General features: G+C 38.4%; 1 protein-coding gene across 3 annotated transcripts in view; it reads right to left on the bottom strand.

Annotated features, from left to right (window-relative positions):
* Positions 1–17,755, bottom strand: part of PRKG2 (protein kinase cGMP-dependent 2) — a 32,536-nt gene extending 14,781 nt beyond the window's left edge. For 2 of the 3 annotated variants that reach the window (XM_062575093.1, XM_062575094.1), the window contains exons 1-7: positions 17,677–17,749; positions 17,241–17,616; positions 9,120–9,286; positions 7,212–7,325; positions 3,559–3,664; positions 2,207–2,270; positions 1,566–1,643 (exon numbers count right to left, since the gene is read on the bottom strand). In XM_062575093.1, coding sequence (XP_062431077.1) covers positions 1,566–1,643; positions 2,207–2,270; positions 3,559–3,664; positions 7,212–7,325; positions 9,120–9,286; positions 17,241–17,616; positions 17,677–17,749 — 978 coding nt within the window. Of the gene's footprint in view, positions 1–1,565; positions 1,644–2,206; positions 2,271–3,558; positions 3,665–7,211; positions 7,326–9,119; positions 9,287–17,240 lie in introns of all 3 variants that reach the window. The other variant, XM_062575095.1, reaches the window with a different exon arrangement.
* Positions 17,756–19,866: the final 2,111 nt, after the last annotated feature.

Here is a 19,866-nt window from a genome sequence, read left to right as displayed (position 1 = left end):
ATTCCTGCCTCCTCTCAAAAACAAAAACCATAAAACAGCCCCCAGCCTCTCCCAGATTTTAGTTGAGAGATGGGAAAAAATAATATATTATTACCATCCCGTCACCATTTTCTCTTTCTATCCTTTAAAAAAGAGCAACATAAATCCTATTTCAATGAAAAATCGAAAGATATTTCAGTTCCTGTAGTGCGCAGACATCATATGAGCTTCCAATCTTATCAATTAAACAGAAAGCCTCCAGAAATGGTAACTAACATTTTTCACCTTTACAAATAAATCAGCGCACAGAATCTACAAAATAATCACAGTTTTATATTTGCATGTATTTTATCAATATTTCAGTGTATTCTACACATCTTAACACTGTTCTTAGTTTAAAAAATAAGCAAATTGTATCGATTAGTTACTCAAATAATATTTTATTGTTTTGAATAACTCAATTCATTTTAAAATACCATTAAACAAACTTATTTATGATTATAGATAGAACTTGGCTCCTACGGATGTTTGAATTTCAAAATCGTCTCCTTAAAATCTTCAGAAAAGGTTTGCTCAACAACAACGAATCTCTGTTAAACTCTTAATCTGAGGTGAAGTTCCTCACGAGCCTTTTTGTTACTCAAGCTCAAACACTGTTAGAACTCGAAACAGCCCAGAATCAAAACAATCAAACTTCAGGCTCAGAATACAAACTTTTAACAGATGTTATCACTAAAATTTTAGACATGTCATTCATTTGTCTGAGTTTTCATGAGAAGATTAAAACCTGCCTATACCCTTTAACATTGCAATACACTGCAAAGATAGCAGTGAGCACAGCCCAATCCCACAGAAACTTTCACTGAGCCCACTGACAGCAGGATCTGTTTAGTGGCATCAGAGATCTTGACACCAGTGTTTAGCAGTAGCAATTGGCACATTTGTCTTACATAGCAATTTCTGTACCAATGGAGCCGCTTCCACAAAAGCACGCTTACTACTTCTGCCCGCGCTCATTAAAAAAAAAAAAAAAAAAAAAAAAGCAGCACCTTCAGATACAGACACCTCTAAGAGACACAGCGTGCTTACTGGAACCTTGTTCCTGCTTTGGTTCTTTAGAGTCTTGTGCTGGCAGCCAATGTAACAGTTCAAGGATAAAGGCCGTTAGCTGAATCCTCATGGAGTGACAAATGAAAGGAAGTAGATCCTGACTGAGTCACCTGAAAGTCCCATCTCCATTGAGCCTGGTATCTCGGACTCCATCACTTCTCAGTTATTTCACAAATCTGCCTTTTCCCTGTCAGATACTGCAATACCCGGAAGACGATATGGGACCATTTTAAAAAGTTGACTTCACATCTCCACAGCAGTATCAAGAGGCTTTAGAAGACACTTAAATTACATTATAATTAGAATAGTATACCAGGACTTCACTGTAAATGAAAATCAGCTGTTTGATACACCACTCTTGGATCTTATCACAATAGTATGAACAGTTTTTACTGAAGACCACCCCCTCAAGACAGCTTCTGACAGCAGATGTTCACATATGTTGCTTTCTAGCAGTCAGCTTAAGTATACCTTACCTTTCCCTTTGCTATGATAAAGAAGGTACTGCCCTCTTCTCCTTCCCGAATAACATAATTTCCCTTGTCATAGTACTCCTGTTGGAGGAAACAGAGACACTTGAAAAATTTGATTATTATGCAGACTTCTTAAAACATCTGAATGTTCCATCAGTTTAACTTCCTAACTGCTGCACATATTACATCCCATAACAATATGCAAGCATTCCACTGTTTAAAGTATGACAGGCAATCTATAACATATTTTAATGCAGCAGTGTGTTATCTTTTTTTCTAAAAAAACTGTTAACGTTTGCATCATCCTTATGAAGCAGGGGAAACTGAAGGAAAATATACGAAAATCTCTTTGCGCTTAATGCTGATTCAGGCTAGATTGTGCATCCTCTGATCTACTTGTTTGACTTCTTTTGAAGAAGAGTCCAACTTCTTTTGATGACAGTAAATGTTATTTGTTGCCAGTCTGAAATTCTGTTCTGACCACTCCAGAAACAATGCTGTATTAAAGATACAATTTCCTTTATTTTTATTTTCTTTACTTATTTTTACTTCTTCTTTTTTTTTCTTTTTCTTTTTTTTTTTTTTTTTTGAAAAAAAAAAAAAGCTTACTGAACACTGCTTAGAAAAACTTAACAATATCTTACCACCTCCAGGCAGTCCATGATCTTGGTTAATTTATCTTCAGGTAAGTTCTTCAGCAGGGACACACTTCCGAAAAGGAGAAATGCAAAGCAAATGAACAAAAAATAATTATATTTTTTCAGTCTCTTCTCATCTACACACTTTGTACAGCCACATTTTATAACCACCTAAAATAGTGCAGCTATATAAAACAAAAGACACACAACACGTAATATATAAGGCTCAAACATTCCAAACCGGCTTTTTGGATAAACTGAACTTGCACAATTTACGGAAATGTGGCAAATGTTGGTGACTCTGTCAACCAGTTTTGCATTCTAGCATGAGAAAAAAGCTCTGGTGGGTGCATTTTTCCAAAATAATGTCAAAATTCAATCATATAGAATCTCTAATTTATTGTGAAGAACAAGACACTGTACTACTCCAATAATATATTTTCAAATGTACTACAGAAACTGCAAAATCAAACACATGAAAAATACAGAACTACTTTGGCAACTATTAAAAGAGAATAAAACCACAGGGACATCACTTAGTGAACTTGCTGCTAAGAATGAAAAATGATGTTCCGTCCTGGACTGCCTGACTTGTAACACTCAAGAAATGACAGTGCTGTCTAGTTAATGGCTCCCAAGACAGAAGTATTTATAGAAATAAATGTGGAGACAAGCACTGAATGTGAAAACGCACAAAACATCTTGTGCATGGCCATGCTTGCAATCTCATTTGGAAACCATATCAGAATGGCTGTTGTCTGTTAAAGAAAGTAAGAAAAATACTAAATCAGCTACTTGGTGTTTGGAACATCTTATCTGACCTTCTTCCAAAAGGAAAAGCATCGTACATTTCCCAGCGTTCCCTGCTGGAGAGAGAATTATTCTATACTGCCTCTCTACAGACTTCGTAGACCATGAATTTATGTTGGTATTAGTTCATATATTAAGAAAGATGTGCTGTTCCATCCTCCAAGAGCTGAGGAATATCCTACTTAATCTACTCAAGTGGCAAATTAACATCCCATTGGCGGATTTTGTTAATCTTATTTATTTAATATACTGTTCCGACTTCTAGCTACATAGCCTTGCTATACATATGCTCTTTTACTTAAAAGCATTCATTTCATCAAGCACATATTGTTTCACAATGTGATGCAGCAGAAAAATCAAAATGAGTAAAACATTTTTGTGAATCGTCAAAAAAATAACCAAGGTAAATATTTAGGTTATTGAGGCCCTTTGTATTAAGGGAACCTCTTACTCTGTTTCTCTCCCTCTCTAAGACAGGCACAATATTGTTGTGCACCTTACATAGTAATATAAACTGGTACTCAGAAACAGAAATATATTATGTTTACCTTCTAAGGAAGCTTCTGTATTGTTCTTGTCTTGTTTGTGCTGTCACCCTCATGATATTTTGAAACACTTCTCTGTCCAATGCCCATGTTTTAACATTGGTGATTGCTTTAGAAAAACAAACAAACAAAACCAACAATGTTTCCTAATGATTTGATGGAAGATACTACAGTATCAGGACACAGGACAATAGAGCCTAGCTCTTCCAAAATGCACAAGGCCAGATTTTCAAATATTAGGTATCTACTGCAATCAGATGTTTAAAAGAACTCAGCTCCCATTTAAACTAGGGTTACTAAAACAAGGCTCAGATTTCCACATGGTTCTTCCACGGAGCACTTTCCGGGCAACCCAACAAGCTGAGTTGCCTTGAAAATCTAGTCATTTGCTACGGGCATAAACAGGGCTGAATGCCTGCGAAAATCTATTCTTAATCATGGACAGTATTCTCACTCCAGAACTGCACTCTAACCTACAAAAAACCCATTTGAAAAAAAAAAAATCCCCATACTCGATCTAAGTTTCCAAAACTCATAATGTAAGTGTTGAGCACAGTTAACAGAGGCAGCAAACAGAACCCTCTGGAATAGTAATCAAAATATTAATATGGAAAGCACGTACGAGATCCAGCATCATAGAAGCAAACCATTAAGTGGCCTCTGTGTGCAATAGCTGACACAACAGAACACATTATACTTCCTATTTTTAAGCAAAATAAGGTGATTCCATTTAATTTAATCTCCTTTCTTTAAAAAGATGCTATATTATATTCAGTATTTTTACTTCTGTCATATGAAGGAATAAAATTGTTTTTCTCTGGGTTACAGAAATCTCCAGAAAAAGGAAGAACAAATGACTCCCTCAGTTTACCAACTTATCACAAACAAAGAAAAGCATTTTTACAGGAAAGAACAATACCAGGTTTAAAACGATGCACAAAGTTCAGTTACTAGTCTCAATATGTAACTCTCATGCACAGGTACACTCTCAACTGCCATCAGATTTTTGCTCAAAAAAAATAGCTCAAATAATGTTTTAGCTCAAAAGAATTATTTCTAGATGCTGGGAGGGAGAACAAGGGTTTTGTTTTGTTTTCGTTTTCATCTTGAACAACGTCTTTCTGTTTCCTCTGCATGAAGGAAACATGGCAAGTATAAAAGCTAATGAGAATCCACGTCGTGTATCTTGCACCTTTATGAAATAGAGCAATTATACAGCTAGAAAAACAACTGTAATCTCGAAGAGGAGACAGAGAAAGGAATTTAGAAACAAATGTAGCAGAAAATCATGTTCCCACGTTCAAATGCAGCTACTGCATATAAAGATGGATAGTATCAGCTATTAAAATGTTCTCTTTGGTTAAACTCCTTCACTTGTTGTTTTCTAAAGACCACAGGTAAAAGTTTTACTAGATCCAGCCTTAGTGAAAAGTTTTCAAGACGTATTTACTAGTCATGCTCAGTTGAGGCATTTGCACTGCTCTTTCTCCACTACAACAAACACAGGAAAGTCATTGGGGATGGGTGGAGTGCACTTTCTGCAGGGATTGTAAGCATTCAAACATGCTTTCTTGACTGTAATATGCCTAAAAACCAATTTACACTAACAAGGGCCTAAAAAGGCACGACATGTTGCTATGCAGGATCTTTACAATGCTAACAATGTTTACCATGCAAGAAGGAAAACAGGGTATACCGGTCAAATACAACAGCAAACTAGTAGGAAAAATAATCAAATTATTGATGCTGATCTGTTCATCAGGCAGCCCACAGAAAAAACAATTAAATGTAATAACTTCTACCTGCATAGCCAGCAATGATGAAGTGCTTAAACCAGGTGCAGGAAAAAAGATCAGCAGCTTTAAAATGAACAACTTCTTGTTTTGTTCCATTTGTTCCTTTTTAGGTCAACATGAACTTTTCACACTTACCAGTGTTTCAGACTTTCTGCAGATTTAGACAAGAATAGATATAAACCTCCAAAACCAAGATATTTTTATGGAATGGTGGAGAGTGGGATAATGGGGAAGATAATTTAAAACTCTCTTTGATCACTTACTGCTTTGCCATGGAATAATTACGGAAGGCTAGAAAAGGAATCAAGGCGTGCTTAATGAATTAAAACCCAGCCTTCTGCAGGAAGATGGATATTTATATCACAGCACTACCTACGACCCGCAGCAATACTACTATTATATCACTACACTATTAACAACTCCATCCTGGCCAGCACTGTAAACACAAAGCAAAAGCCAGTATTTGCCTCGGAAAGGCCAGGTCTGGAGAAGAGATATGTCTCACCTAGAAGTTTCATCTCTCCCACTACCTTCCTTGTGATCAGACTCTGTCCTGAGTGCCAGCTCACATCTCTACCCACTGCATGTCCAAATAGGCCTGTTCAGCTTTCCAGTTAGAGAGATTTCACAACAATCCAGTATTCAGTCAAGCTATTCCTATGTCAAGACTACGAAAAGGAAAACAGAACTTGGCCTCTGCCTGAACATTAAGTAACTGCACTAAGACACAGAGCATTACTTCCTTTTTTTTGCAAGGATTTGAATTGAAGAACATTCCTTTATGACAGGTAAAATCTTCTGAAACTTGCCTTGGAGCAATTGGAAAGTTCAAGTCATATTATATTAAAGAGAAAAGGTTATATCGTATATGTCACATCAGTAGTCTATCTTTTCCTGTGTAATATTCAAGTCACTCCACTGACCTCTACAGAATTAAAATGATACCTTAATAACCATTCCAGTCATTGTTATAAACACACAGGAATGATTTTGGTGGCAAACACAGGAACAAGCACGATGAAACTGTTCTCGGCAATATGAGCCACATGGGATCTTCTTTTCACAAGGCAGTCTCAGGCTCTGATTCAGGGAAGTATTCTTCTTCTAAATTCACCTTCAAATAGATGTTCAGAGACCCAGTATCACTTATCCCTAACACAGGCATTCAGCATTTTCAAAAGGAAGAAATTAGAGTCAAAATAGTTAGAAGAAAAAAAAACAATCAACTTTACAGCTACAATAATAATGTTTACTCAGTTGAACACAAATTCTAGTGCTCTACATTTTGGTTTCCTCTCCTCCTCCATTAAAACAAAGCTCAAAAGTGAAAATGGATCCTGGCAAAACTCAGTAACTTAATGATACAGAACTTAAGGAAGTACAAAAGCAACAAATTCCTATGTCTTTTAGTTCCTCTCATTAGCCTTTATCTGCTTTATTAAAAAACCCATGGATCTGAAATTCTTTCAAACTCACTGTAATTTAAACCTCCAGGCTGCATTTGAAACAAGAGCGTAACAGTCAAAGACCATTGCTCCTATTAAATCATTCAACCTTTGAACATAAGCCTTCCTCAGCAGTTAGCTTTGTACACATTTGGCTCACCAAAGACTTTGGAGATGTCTGATCTTTTACCAAAGGTCATTCTTAGAGATGGAAATATACTCATGTTATAGTATTAGATTCCCCAGACAGGAAGAACTCAGAGAAGGAAATGAGAACTTATTGTAGATTGTCAGTACCTGTAGACATCTATTAAATGATGACTTCAAAGAAAAAAAAACAGGATACAACAGAGACTTCAAAATAGTACATACTATTTTTATTTTGAGCAACGTTGTCATAATAAACCTTGCATACCTTTCACAGAGGCTGTCCGTGTACAGTTGTATAAAATGGCTAGTTCACCAAATGCTGTCCATACAGGTATTGAGGAGAGTAGCTTGTTCTGCTGAAAGACTTCCAGATTGCCCTCTGTCAAAAATCAACAGGTTCACGTGCATTAAAGCTGAGCTCTACTATACAGAATGAAGGGTAAACAAATCAATACAGTCCTGGCTTCCCTGCATTCAGGAATACAGACATGGAGCAATAATGCAAATAGTGCTTTGAAACCCAGGTATAAACCAATGGAGAGAAATCTTTTCCTTAAATGTGTTGCTAATTGAAGGTTTTGATGTGGAAGAGAGGGAAAGATAAGACTAACTTTTCAACACCAGAAAGGACATGGAAAAGTGTAATTCCAAATCCTGGTGGCATAAACCTTTGCTACAATAGAACTGTACTGGCTGAGATAACCTCATGTGGCCTAGACAAAGCAGTCTTACAACAGTACTCATAAGAGAAACTGCTTGTCCAGTTTGTCTGTTCATATGTTTGTGTAGGTATGTGCAGAATGTAGGGAAGACAGCAGAAAAAGGAAAAGCAAGTTAATGTCTCCTTTAAGAAATGGTCTTTGAGCCATACATTTAGCAGAAGTCAAAGATAGTCTGAATTTCTTCTGAGGTTTACAGCCCAAGAAATCCCTTAAACATGCCCTGAAAGTTTGTCTCTCTTCTCTCCAGGACGCTTATTACCTCCTCAGAAAAAAAAGGCTACTGTGCCAGTAAAACTTCTGGGCTCACAAATCTTTCTTCAAATTTCACCTGTTTTTCAAAACTTTGTCACTTTGCTTGATAAGAATATAACTTCCCCATTATGAGCCCTGCCTCTCCTTTCTCCCTGCACCATTTGTATAATACAAGCACAGCTACCATCAATTTTTCACACTAATCCATCTACATGAAGCTAGAAGATAGCAGATGTGCTTTCGAATGTGTGCAACGTATGCTTCTGGCTTCGACACTCCTGCCTCAACACAGCAGTCTTTCATACTCCCTACAGCACGAACTCTAACTCTTAAGAGCTGCTAAACCTCCTAGCAGTCCAGAATTAATGAAGTTTGCAAATGAATTACAAATACAAATTTCTTTTTATATATATATATATATATATATATATATATATATATATATATTTAGTGGTGAGATGATGAAAGAGAGCATTTCATTCACGAGTAACTCCCAGGTGTTCAACTCCAGGACAGCTGATTTCTGCATGCTGTTCATTTAGGTTTCAGTGACGGAACAGTAGCAGTCAACAAAGAAGACAGCAGCAAGATAATTTCAGACTTGCTGGTCTTATTTTATGAGGTCATCTTAGCCCCAAGTTTCGTTTTGTTTCTTTTCGTTTCATTTCATTTCTTTTTTCTTTTCTTTTCTCAGAAAGAAACAAACAGTTGGCTTTAAGAAAAAGCCCTGAACTCTGAGAATAGATAACTCAGACCTCATCTCTCAACATCCCACACATAGGAAACTGGTAAGAGCTCTTATGAATACTGAAAAGTAAGTTTATTTTAGAAATGGTTTCACCACAGAGCAGTTTTGGGGGTTTTAAACTATACCTGCTCCTCTTTTTGGACAAGAGGAGTTTGGCTCTTTCTACAACAGATAGGATTTGCTGGTCTCTAGGCTTTCCAAATGAAAGAAGCCTCTCAAATTCTTTCACACAAGAAATAGCATTAAATCGAGGTAGACGTTTCTAAGGCACTTTCTGTGGCCCTCACTCTGTTTCATAAAAAGACTCCCAGGTAAAACTCTCATTCCACTCTGCAGGGCCAGCATGAATGATTCAGGAGAACAAAGGTCAACACTAGGGTCTCCTGCAAAGACTTCCAAATGACTTTCCTCTTTCTGGCACACGTGCATTGTACAAACAAGCAGTACAAACCTTCAAGTACAAAAATGTGATTGCCTGGCTCTCCTTGTCTGATGATGTAACTCCCTTGCTGGTAGGTCCTTTCATACATACATTCCACCATGTCTCGGATCTGCTGAGGCTCCAGTCTCTTCAGGAATTGATTTTTATTCAGGGCATCCATGATGAGCTTCTTCTCACTGTTTTCAATAATAAAAAAAACAAGTTTAACAGGTCCAGCATTGCTGGGGTACGCTGGACATTCACCAGACATTCGTTCCTTTCAAGATGTTTCCTTTCAGTTCCAACACTGACAGCATGACTGGTACCACTGACTAATGTTACAATCCCTGCAGCTAATATGCATTCCATTGACAAGCTACATCATGGCCTCTTTCCCTCTGTGTGACTGCAACTGCAGAAAGCATCAAGGTAGATGTAAAAAGATCTCCACTAGAAGGCAAGCTCCCCAAAAAGTTTTGCGCTGTTTTCCAGCACGTTCTTCCCCCATTGCATCACTAAGTCATACAGCCTTGCTTATCTGAAGGAAAGAAATGTCAAAGTTAGGCCCCTTACAACATCAGGCCTATTTTTCTAATGCCTTTTATTTTTTTAAAAAATCCCAGCAAAAACATAATACTGATAATAGAAATAGGGTTAAATTCAACACTCATCTAGTAAAGCCTCATCAAGTTTTCCTCCTCTGCAGTGAGGAAATAAGCAAGCAAAGAAAGAAGCAAGCAAAGAAAAATATGCAGAAACACAATTAACAGTTGCTGCAAGTCCTTAGGAGTATGTTACACGTCCTCAGAAGGGAGAAAGTGGAATAAATTGTAAATGAGTCTGATTTTAAAATGATTACAGAGAACTTCACTTGTGCCAGCAAAATGGCACTGATCATGTGACATTCCCCGTTTATAGCTACAGAACAGATCCATGACCAGGAAATGACTTGAAGATCAGCCACAGAATATCTGCTGAACATCCCTTCACCTTCACAAGAAAGGACCAAGATCCAGGGAAGGAGGGAAAACAGGGTGTTAATGCAGATCCTTTCTGCATTGTTCTTTGCCCTCCATCCATCTCTGTGCAAAACTCCTCCTGTCTCTGCTATGTCTGCTTCCTTCTTCTTTTGCACTGATGACAACAAACAGCACAAAAGCTCCTGAGTAAAATTCCTGCAGTAGTCTGCTCATTTCGGATGACAAACCTACTGCCTCCTTAAGAATTACCAGATATGGGAGGAGTCTTCCCAAAACAACTCTTTGCTCTACTGCCATTTTGAAACACTTAGGTGTAATTAGAAGAACAAAAATGAGACAAAAGCTTGTGTGCTTAAACACATAGCCACTAATGCTGACCTCCTTGCTTTCTGAAATTCAGTATCTGGGGAAAGGCATTTACATTAAACTATCCTTTGGTAAAGCTAGAGCAAACTCCAGCCATTGCAGGCTTTTTTGTTGAAATATCTTTGGAAAATCTTCAGGATATTCATAAATGTCAGATAGAAAGCATGCACACCTGTAACCAAAAGCCAGTCAGTTAAGGTCTGGAGTGCAGTAATAAGCCTTACTTGTCCCGACTAGCTTCACCTGGGACCCCCACCCACACATCCTTTGCCCATTGGTCTGGCTGCTCTATTTTAGCTCAGGCCTGGGCCTTTCCTCCTCACTAGATGATGCTATAGAGATGAGTGTCTCTGGTTGGTTCTTGGACCTCTACTCCAGGCAGCTTGTCTCCAGTGCTCCTTCTGGCTTTATCTCTTAGATGGCCCTTGGATCTCTGTTGCGACCTTGTCTGCAGTCATGTCTCTGCCTCTTTGATGGGCCTTGGACATCTACTGTCTTCTGTTGCTCCTGACTAGGCTTCCTAGATGGGACTCCTGAGGGATGCTGTTATTGCCACCCTACCTGGACTGGCTGAGTCTGTGGCCTGACCACTGAGAGTGCTCACTGCCTGTGCTATGGCTACCTTTGCTATCTAGGTCACCTTCCCTTGTGGGGCAGCCCTGTTCTTGCTGCTGTCTGGTACAGCCCCCCTGCATCACCTCCAGGAACAGTGAATACGGACAAATAAATGGAGCAGTTGTAGGGACAAGAGCTGCTGCTGGAAGACCCTGGTGGATGGATTTTAAGGAGACAATGCAGGTAAAATAGAGGATGTATGACCAAGTGAGTGATGGGAGGGAAGAGCTGTCTGTATGTGTGTTGGGCAATCTATCAATTTTGACTGGCTGAAATACCTTTTTAGGTCAATGGCTTCCTATAAAGCCCTAAATGTACAGCATTGCTTTGAATTCATGACAGAAATTAATGTAATCAAGTGAAGCACTGACGGAGCTTTTATGGACCTGCTGAGTGGACTTTTCTTCAGAGGAAGTGAAAGACAGCCTACACCTTCTAGACTCAATGTTCCTATTGTGCATGTGTAATCAAGTTACCTAACAAAATAAATGGCCTCACAACATTCTGAAGCATCTAAAGCATGTTCTTGTTTGCACTTGCATAACAAAAGGTTATCATCAAAATTAGGTCATGTGGATAAATCTTTTGAGGAGGAATCTAGGAGTGAATGGTTATTGAAGTCATACCTACCTGCCTTACTATGCATTGTAATGCCTGAAAAGCAATAACGGTAACAACAAGAGGCCAGGAAATGAAGTCCACTAGGTATGGTAATGATTGTATTTAGAGCCTGAAATAGAAACTGTAAAAACTTATTTTCCGAAAGCAATAGTTACATTAAAATACAATCTCTAACTTATTTTTTTTCTTGTAAAAATCATAGTTAATTGACCCTGCTGTACATCATGCACATAATACTGCAATAAAATACAGAAATGGCTGATGAAGTGATACATAATGGCAAGCACTATGTCTTTCTGATACAGAATAGTATACTGTTATAGTATACTTCAGAATACTATATTGTTTATAAAGTGCTGTTGGCTCCTCAGTGGAGGATATAAGATAATTAAATTCATGGCTCAGGGTCTGCATCAGCTGCTTGCTTATCTTGTGGGCCACCAGCACAGCATGCCAACTCTCTATAACAGCTGTTCTAAACCTGAGATAGGTGTTGGGAAAGCTGAGCAAAACAACTGAGAACAGCTCTGGGAAGTAACAAGTTTTCCAGGAAGGACAGAAGGCATTTAACCTTCTACTCCTGCTAGGTACTGCCATTGTGAATGCTTCTTAAAGCTAAAAAGGGGGTGCACAGCTCCACACCCATCTTTTACTCTTTCCTGAAATGTTTCTAAGTTCCACCACTAATATGATCAGCTTTTTCACCTGCTGTAGTACACTTCTAACTTAATTCTCCTTGCTGCTATGAGATGCTATAGATGTGTCCCTCTTTGAATATATTCTCAACCATACCCCCAGAAATAGCACTTGCCAGTGGAAGAACTGCTTTGACAACAGATTGCACAATTATTCCCATCTTAACGAATGATGAATCTGTATGTCATCATGTAAGTACAAAGATGTGACGTCCTTTGTGGAACAACGCTTTCTGTTTATGCAGTTTTCTGCTAGTTACATGAAAGATCATAGATTTATTGCATCCTTTACTGGTAAGTATTAAGTGTAGCTCTCATTCCCCATCCAATAATGACTAAGTTCAAGATCCTGAGCCCACAACGGGAAGAAGTTTTACGTAAGTAGCTTAAGTATTGGTGATGGAGGCTGCAAGTTCAAGAAGCACATGGGGGGGGGAATGGAGAAGCAAGGCCAAAAGACACAAACTTGGTGACATTCACATAAATGATTTTGGGCAAAAAATAAGTAAAATTAAAATAATTCCATTTTGAAAGCTTTTTGGGAGGAATTTACTTTCAAAAACATCATGTTCAAACCCTCCAAAACTTTTGTGCCTCAGCCAAAATTTTTCAAAGCTCAAATTTCCATCGAGTTTTTGGAAGCTGAGAGAGAAAATGAACTTATTCAACTATCTTGATAAAATATACATATAAGAAGTAATTCATTCATATTTGACAGTTAAAGCACCATGAAAAGTTTCTAGGCTTTTTAAGATCAATGATGTTGAGTTATTCCAAACAAAGAAATATTGTACTCAAAAGCCCTGCAAAATGAATCTTTGATTATGCCATTTGTTCCTGCAACTGCTTTTAAAGGGGTCCAGCAATATTCTGAACTTGATTTTAATTCAAGAACATCCCCTGGAGCCTCCCCCCTTCCCTTCCCTTCCTTCTGAAACAGCTTCTTTCATAACTCGGTAGGAATGTTCTGCCATAACATGTGACAGTGGGGCTTCATTAAGTCACATAAACAGCCACTTCCATCAGCATGTCTAAATATTTCTATAGCTGCTGTTACAATAAAGTATTAGTAATAGTTTACAATTAGTGGACAGATAATTCTGTAGACAGTACTGTGCTGCTAGACACTGATATGACACTTTGTTTATCCTTAAACCTGACCTGGTTTATGACCAATAAAGTTCATTGTCAAATCTTGCAGGGAGTCCTGTCACATTCTGGAACTTTCTGAATTCGACTGACTTAAGAAAATATTAACAGTTTGGGAAAGAAACCCAGTGAAGAATTGAGCATCTGGTTATCTCAATAGCAACATTATGGTGGCTTTAATAACTGCGTGCATATCATAGGAATATCTGAATGCTATGCCTCTAAAACAGATGGTATTTTCTCACATTTCTCTCCTAAAATATTTGAAGGAATAAAAGACAAAGTTTGCCCAGAGATATACCCCTACAAGATGTCTGAGTTGAATAAAGTGTAAATATATGTATTAATCTACTCATTCTTCCCTCTGAGCATGTGATATGTATGGGTTCATAAAATACATTAAATAAAAAGTTAAGAAAGCGTTATGCCTAAGCCTAAAAACTACCACAGATACACATCTAATATTGTGCTGGCTGTGACAATAAAATAAAAATGAAAACTTGCGTATGATTGAAATATTTCTGAGCTTCCTCTTTAAGGTTTTAAACTTGATTATCCACAGGAACTGAGGTTTCATTAATATCTTACAATTGTATTAATGCTGCCATTCTTGCTGTATGGCAATCCAACCTATGTAGTCTTTCAAAATAAAGTCAGAACAAAGTCACTTCCACCACTGCAAAGTAGATAACAAGGATCCATATATAATAGATTCACAGATAGAATAGATCCACAATAACAGATTTAAGTTTCAGACTCTTAGCCAAAAAAATATGTGAACTCTTCAGGACTAAATTGTATCTAAAACAAAGAAGAACTCCAGTTACCTGTCTGTTACCTGTGCTATCAGACTTAAAAAAAAAAATGCTGTAATGTCAATTAATAATAAAACTCCAAACTCAGCCATTTAATTCTCTTTCTAACTACTGGACACTGCTCTTGGAGCTAAGAACAAAGCCTAGGAATATTACCACTTGATGTCCGACCAAGAGCTAGAGAGCTTCAAAACAGTTAATCATGGAAGAATTTTATCTTTTATCTTAAAAATAAAAAAATACATATATTTTAAATTAAAATTTAACTTTTTAAAATTTTTAGTTATTGTATTTTTTCTTAAGAGCATTGGGTAAAATATTAAGAAAATTCTTATAAGCTTAATACTATAAGAAAATACAGTATATATCTGTGGCATAATCTGGTAAAAAGTTAAGAGATCCTAGAAGTGATTTTCTCAGTTCTAGCCCATCTGATGCCTTATTATACATGTACTATACACCATGTTTTTCTTCATTTATAATCCTGGCTCACATGAAGAAAGTCTACATGACCTTTTGAATCACCTAAGACTTTGATCATATTTGTCAAATAATTATAAAATCTGAAGATTAGTCCAATGTCCAAAACTGTTTTTTACTTTTGTTTTCACTGCAGTTAGAGGAGCAACCTCTTTTTTTTTATTTTGTAAAGAACACATGGCAAGTAGTCTCTAATGCTAATTACTCTGGCAAAGTTTCTGCATTTTCTACCAGTAGATAATGAAACAGAAATCATGAGTTCCATTTCATTCTCACATTAGCTATACCAGGAAAACAATTAGCAGACAAGTCAAAGTTTATGGCCATCATAGAAGACTGGAATTTGAATTAAAACTAAAGAATGTGCAAATGAAGGAAACAAAGGTACAAACAGACTAATAAGAAAGCTGTAAACGGTGGGGAGGAGAGGAGAGAATGGTCTGCTCTTCCTGCCCTTTCAGTCAAAACTAAAACAACTTGTTGTTTTCAGTGAAATCAAGATCAAAATAAATGCAGGAATGGTCTATTTTAAATCCTTATGAATCAACAGGAACCCTACAACTAACAAAGATGATCTTTGAATATGATTCTAAGAGATGAAAGTGGTTTAAAAAAATGAAAGAAAAAAAGGGGAGAACTTCTCCTTTATCTAGTTGAGTTGCACTGTTTCTCTTTCAGAAAGAAAATTGAGACAGCATCAAACAAAATTGAGAATGTTTTAAAATGCTTAACCATTGAATCCAGAAAGAAAACATCTGGCCCTCTCTACTTACCTTATCTATTGTATGATCAGCACCACATTTAGACTGTGTAAGCTGCAATATTTGCATTTGTCCTAAACAGCTATGTCTGTGGTGGACTTTCTTCCTCATCACCTGGCTGTTCTCTTTGCATCACTCCTTAGTGCCATTACAATCTTATATTTCTGAAATCACGCTGGAAAACCAGCTGGTGGACTTCAGCAAACAGATTACGCTGGGGGAAGATAGGTAATTACAAATAGAATACTCCTCAAATATATATATTTTTAAAACTGCCAAGCCACTGGAAATAGGACGTATTACGGTTCTCTTACTCTGGAAGAATACTGCTAGCCGAAGCTTTTAGCTCCTGATGGTAACTCAGGCATCTTTTCTGGTTCATGAGACACTTCTAACATATAATGCTGGACGTGACTGATAACTAAATCCAGACTGACAACTTCTATCATGTCAGTTACAGTATGGATCCAAATGTGCCATGAATCCTTCATAAAATAATAATACATTTTCCCATAGATCCGAGACACTTGAGCTGCTGGCTAAACTCTGGATTTATTTTGGCCAGCACTATGCTCAGGCAGATACCTGGGATACTGCAAAGTAAAAGTGGGCCTATGGTATGCTTAAGGATACCAGTCTGGATATCTCTGTCCACAAGGTCAGCTGCTGTTCCAGATACCACTGGCTTTTGCAGAGATATAACTGGATTCCAAGAGGAGAAAGTAAATTCAGTCTCTAATAGAGAGGTCTCTAAATCATGAGTGCCAGAAGCTAGAAGGCAGGAAAAAAGCCTCCAGAAAGATGATTACTCTGTACAAACCATTTTATTATATATTGTACCAGACTATGTCAACACTGGACTCACTGTTTTTACACAGCTCATAATAAGTGTCCATATTGTACACGAAAGAGGTAAGCTGGAGCCAGGTGCTCTTCCCAAACCATTCTTTTTGTAATAATCTGAGCCTATGTGAAGCATCCAGCCTTATGCCCATCTCAGTGCTCCAGAGCATAGTTTAGACTGTAAGAGAAGACAAGTCTGGACCTCAGAATCAGCCTAGGCTATGCTTCGCTGACAGTGGAGACGGCTCCCGTAGTGACTAGCAAAGCCCTTGGTGCCCCCTTCAAAGACAGCTGATATACAGAGGCCATCATCCACCCACCACTCTTCATCTGAAGTCTGTTGGACACAAATGGTTCCTGGTTAAAGGGCAGCGGATTCCCTGCCCTGCGTACTTCCCTCATCTCTCCAGAAGACCTTTTGCCCTTCAACACTTCTCATCTCTTCAGGCTCTAGTTAGGGCAGTAATGTGAGACCCCTTCACACACACACACACACACACTTCACAGGACTTCAAGACTTACACATCCCTCGCACTCTTTCCTGAAATACCAGTGGAAATACCCTCAACTGTGACATGTTTTAGTGAGCTCTGAAAGAGAGAGAGAAATAAAGGTCCTGAAGTGTTTGACTGCACTGTCTAGTCAAAAAACCCACAAACCTAGCCAGCATCTAACTACTACAGTGACATGGAAAGTATCAAAAACAGAGAATGAAGAAAGCGCCCTTTGGAAAGCAGAGGCAGGAAATGGAAAAGGACTTCTCTGGAAGAGTATGTCATTGCAATGACAGAAGCACAAGCATACAAACGGCATGCAGTGAGCTCACCTGGAATCCTTTCTGACTCTTGCTTTTTCAAAGGAAAACCGAGCCTGCCTGCTCAGATCATACAGCCATGTTGTCGGTTCTGCAGATACACCTTCCTTAGCACCTCTCCTCCCATTAGCAGAGACTTTAATCCTTGGAGCCACTTTAAATGGAGAAGCCTGAAGAGAGCTCTCTCCCTGAATGTTAACAACATCCTGCAGTTTGTTCAGCTGTATACACTTGCTCTGAAGTTCCTTGGTGAGTTCTGCTATGACCTTAGTTTGCACACCCAGCTGTTCCTGAAGCTCAGCAACATGGCATTCACTGTCCCGTAACTCTTCATCTTTTCTCTTCAGCATCTTTTCCAGGTCAAGCACTCTGCTGCAAAGAACATCAACTTGCCCAGTCACATTGATGCCCAGAGCTGGGTCCTTCAAAAACTTACAGTTGCCAGAACAGCCAGTAGAGAGGTTTGCTACATGTCTATCTGGCCGCTTCAGGTGCTTGGGTTTCACCGATCCATTCCCCATTTTGTCCAGAGACCTAGGTAATAACATACATTTGTGGTTTTGTTAATTGCCCAACTATAAGAAAAATATGCATTGTGGTCAGATAGCAGGTAATGATTTTAGCATTTAACTGGCAGCTGAATTTGAGATATACAACTATATCTAACATCACAGTTTATACTTTCTTCCTTTCCAGTCCTGAAAGTAGTAGATGGAAGGGCAGAGAGAAGAGGTGGGCAGGTTGGTGGATACAAAGCAACAGGTTGATGGCTGCCACTTCTTTTGTGTGTAGATATAAAGGAAGAGATGTGTAAGACTCTATCAGCTTTACAAAGACAGTATAAAAACAAAGAGCAAGAACAAGAAAAACTTGTGCTCTGCTGCTGAAGCAAGAAAATGTTATGAAAGGAGGAAAAGGCAAAAACCAGTTCTGTTTCATTTCCCCATTGAAGAACAGCTACTGAGCATACAGACCACCTTATTCAGTGGGTGAACTTTTGCCCTGCAGCAGGGACATGTGATTAAGGGCTAGAGCTCTTAATGATCAGTAACAATGAAAAAACACCTCTCAGGTACCTGTTACTTAAAAGAACAGTCATATTGATCAGAATAAGGCTTTGGCTGGCTAGTAACCTGTCTCCAGCTGTAGCCATAAGCAGATCCCCAGGAAAGGCTACCAAAACGACAAGCATACAGGCTCCTTCATCCAAATGCTGCCCCAAACTTCAAATTTCCTGATCCTGATATGCTTTATCTAATAACCCTCAATGGATCTCTCTTCCTAGTACTTGTCTTATTTTCCCTTTAACCCACATGAACCTCTTATATCCATGGCATCTCTGGCAAGGAATTCCACGGGTCTGCTCTTTTGGCATGAAGAACTACCTTCTCTTACTTGTCTCTTCCAATATGAAACTAGAGAACATCACACAAGGTTAGGAGGAGCCAGTTTCAAAACGAGTGATCTCTATTCACCCTTTCTATACTATTTTGTAGGTTTCTGTCCTATCTCTCTGTCTGAAGGTAACTCTTTACCAGAATGAAGGATCCTAGCTTACTCAGTCCTTCCTCACTTCAGTGGTAGAAACTACTCCAGAAATTTGATCTTCCTGTCTGTCCTTTTCTGATAAGAAGTTTAGGTAGGGTAGCACACAGTTAGACCTAACTTACTTCTGCCAAGACCAGGCGATGAAGTTTCTTACAGGCTTTTAAACGTGGTTCAGGCTTGTTAGTGTAGCAGCAGCTGTTGCTATCAAGGAACAACAACCTTTTATGGGAAATTATCCCTTTCCATCTTCTACTCATGGAAGTGAAGAGGAAAAAAAGAGCTTGGATTCCTAGCAGAACGCCTACACTTCAAGCCTTTGTTGCAACTAGCAGCCTTCAGTGAGTTCACAAAGTGTTCCACCTCTCTTCATGGATACAACCTTTGGCAAATTTTCTCTTATTATTTTAAGAGCAAGGAAGCAATACCTGCTACTTAGGTTAGGCTGTATTAGATGCTTCTACCACACACATTTAGGGGAAAAAACAAACTAACAAATTGTTCTTGGGAGTCCAATATTCAACAGTCTTTCCCTGTATCCCTGCACTACTCCTGAAGAGCAATGCCTATCTAAAAATCCCATCTGCTGACTACAGCAGTGCCATGTTTCAGTTCAGCATACTTCAAGTCTGAGGAGACCCCCACTAAGGAGGAAGGAATGAAGCATGGGGCTTTTCTGGGTTGCCCAGGTCACAGCACCACACAGAGGTTTTCCCAAGAAATCTCCCTACACAGCCCTAACACATTGCATCTCAAACAGCTGAGAACGTCTCAAAATGCAGCTACTGCGACAAGAAGACAGCACTGCAAATAAGCTGTTTTGAAATGATAGTACTAGACTGCAGTCCAGTAAGCCACTTGCTGCCAACCTACCAAACTTCTTAAAAACTTCCCATGATGAGCAAGGATTAGATAAGCTTGGCTAGATTTACAGCTGGAAGTGTTCCCACTGAAACAATTGCTTGAAAGTATTTGCTGTGTACAGCAGGAGAGCACCTAGACTCTCAGGCATGTTTATATTAATCTTTGAGCACATAAACAGATTCTCCTATTAGAGATTATAAATAGGCAAAAAAAATGTAGTGATAAGCAC

The sequence above is a fragment of the Rhea pennata genome, chromosome 4 (genome assembly GCF_028389875.1).
Source record: "Rhea pennata isolate bPtePen1 chromosome 4, bPtePen1.pri, whole genome shotgun sequence".
NCBI lineage: Eukaryota > Metazoa > Chordata > Aves > Rheiformes > Rheidae > Rhea > Rhea pennata.
This window is presented reverse-complemented; position numbering and strand designations above follow the sequence as displayed.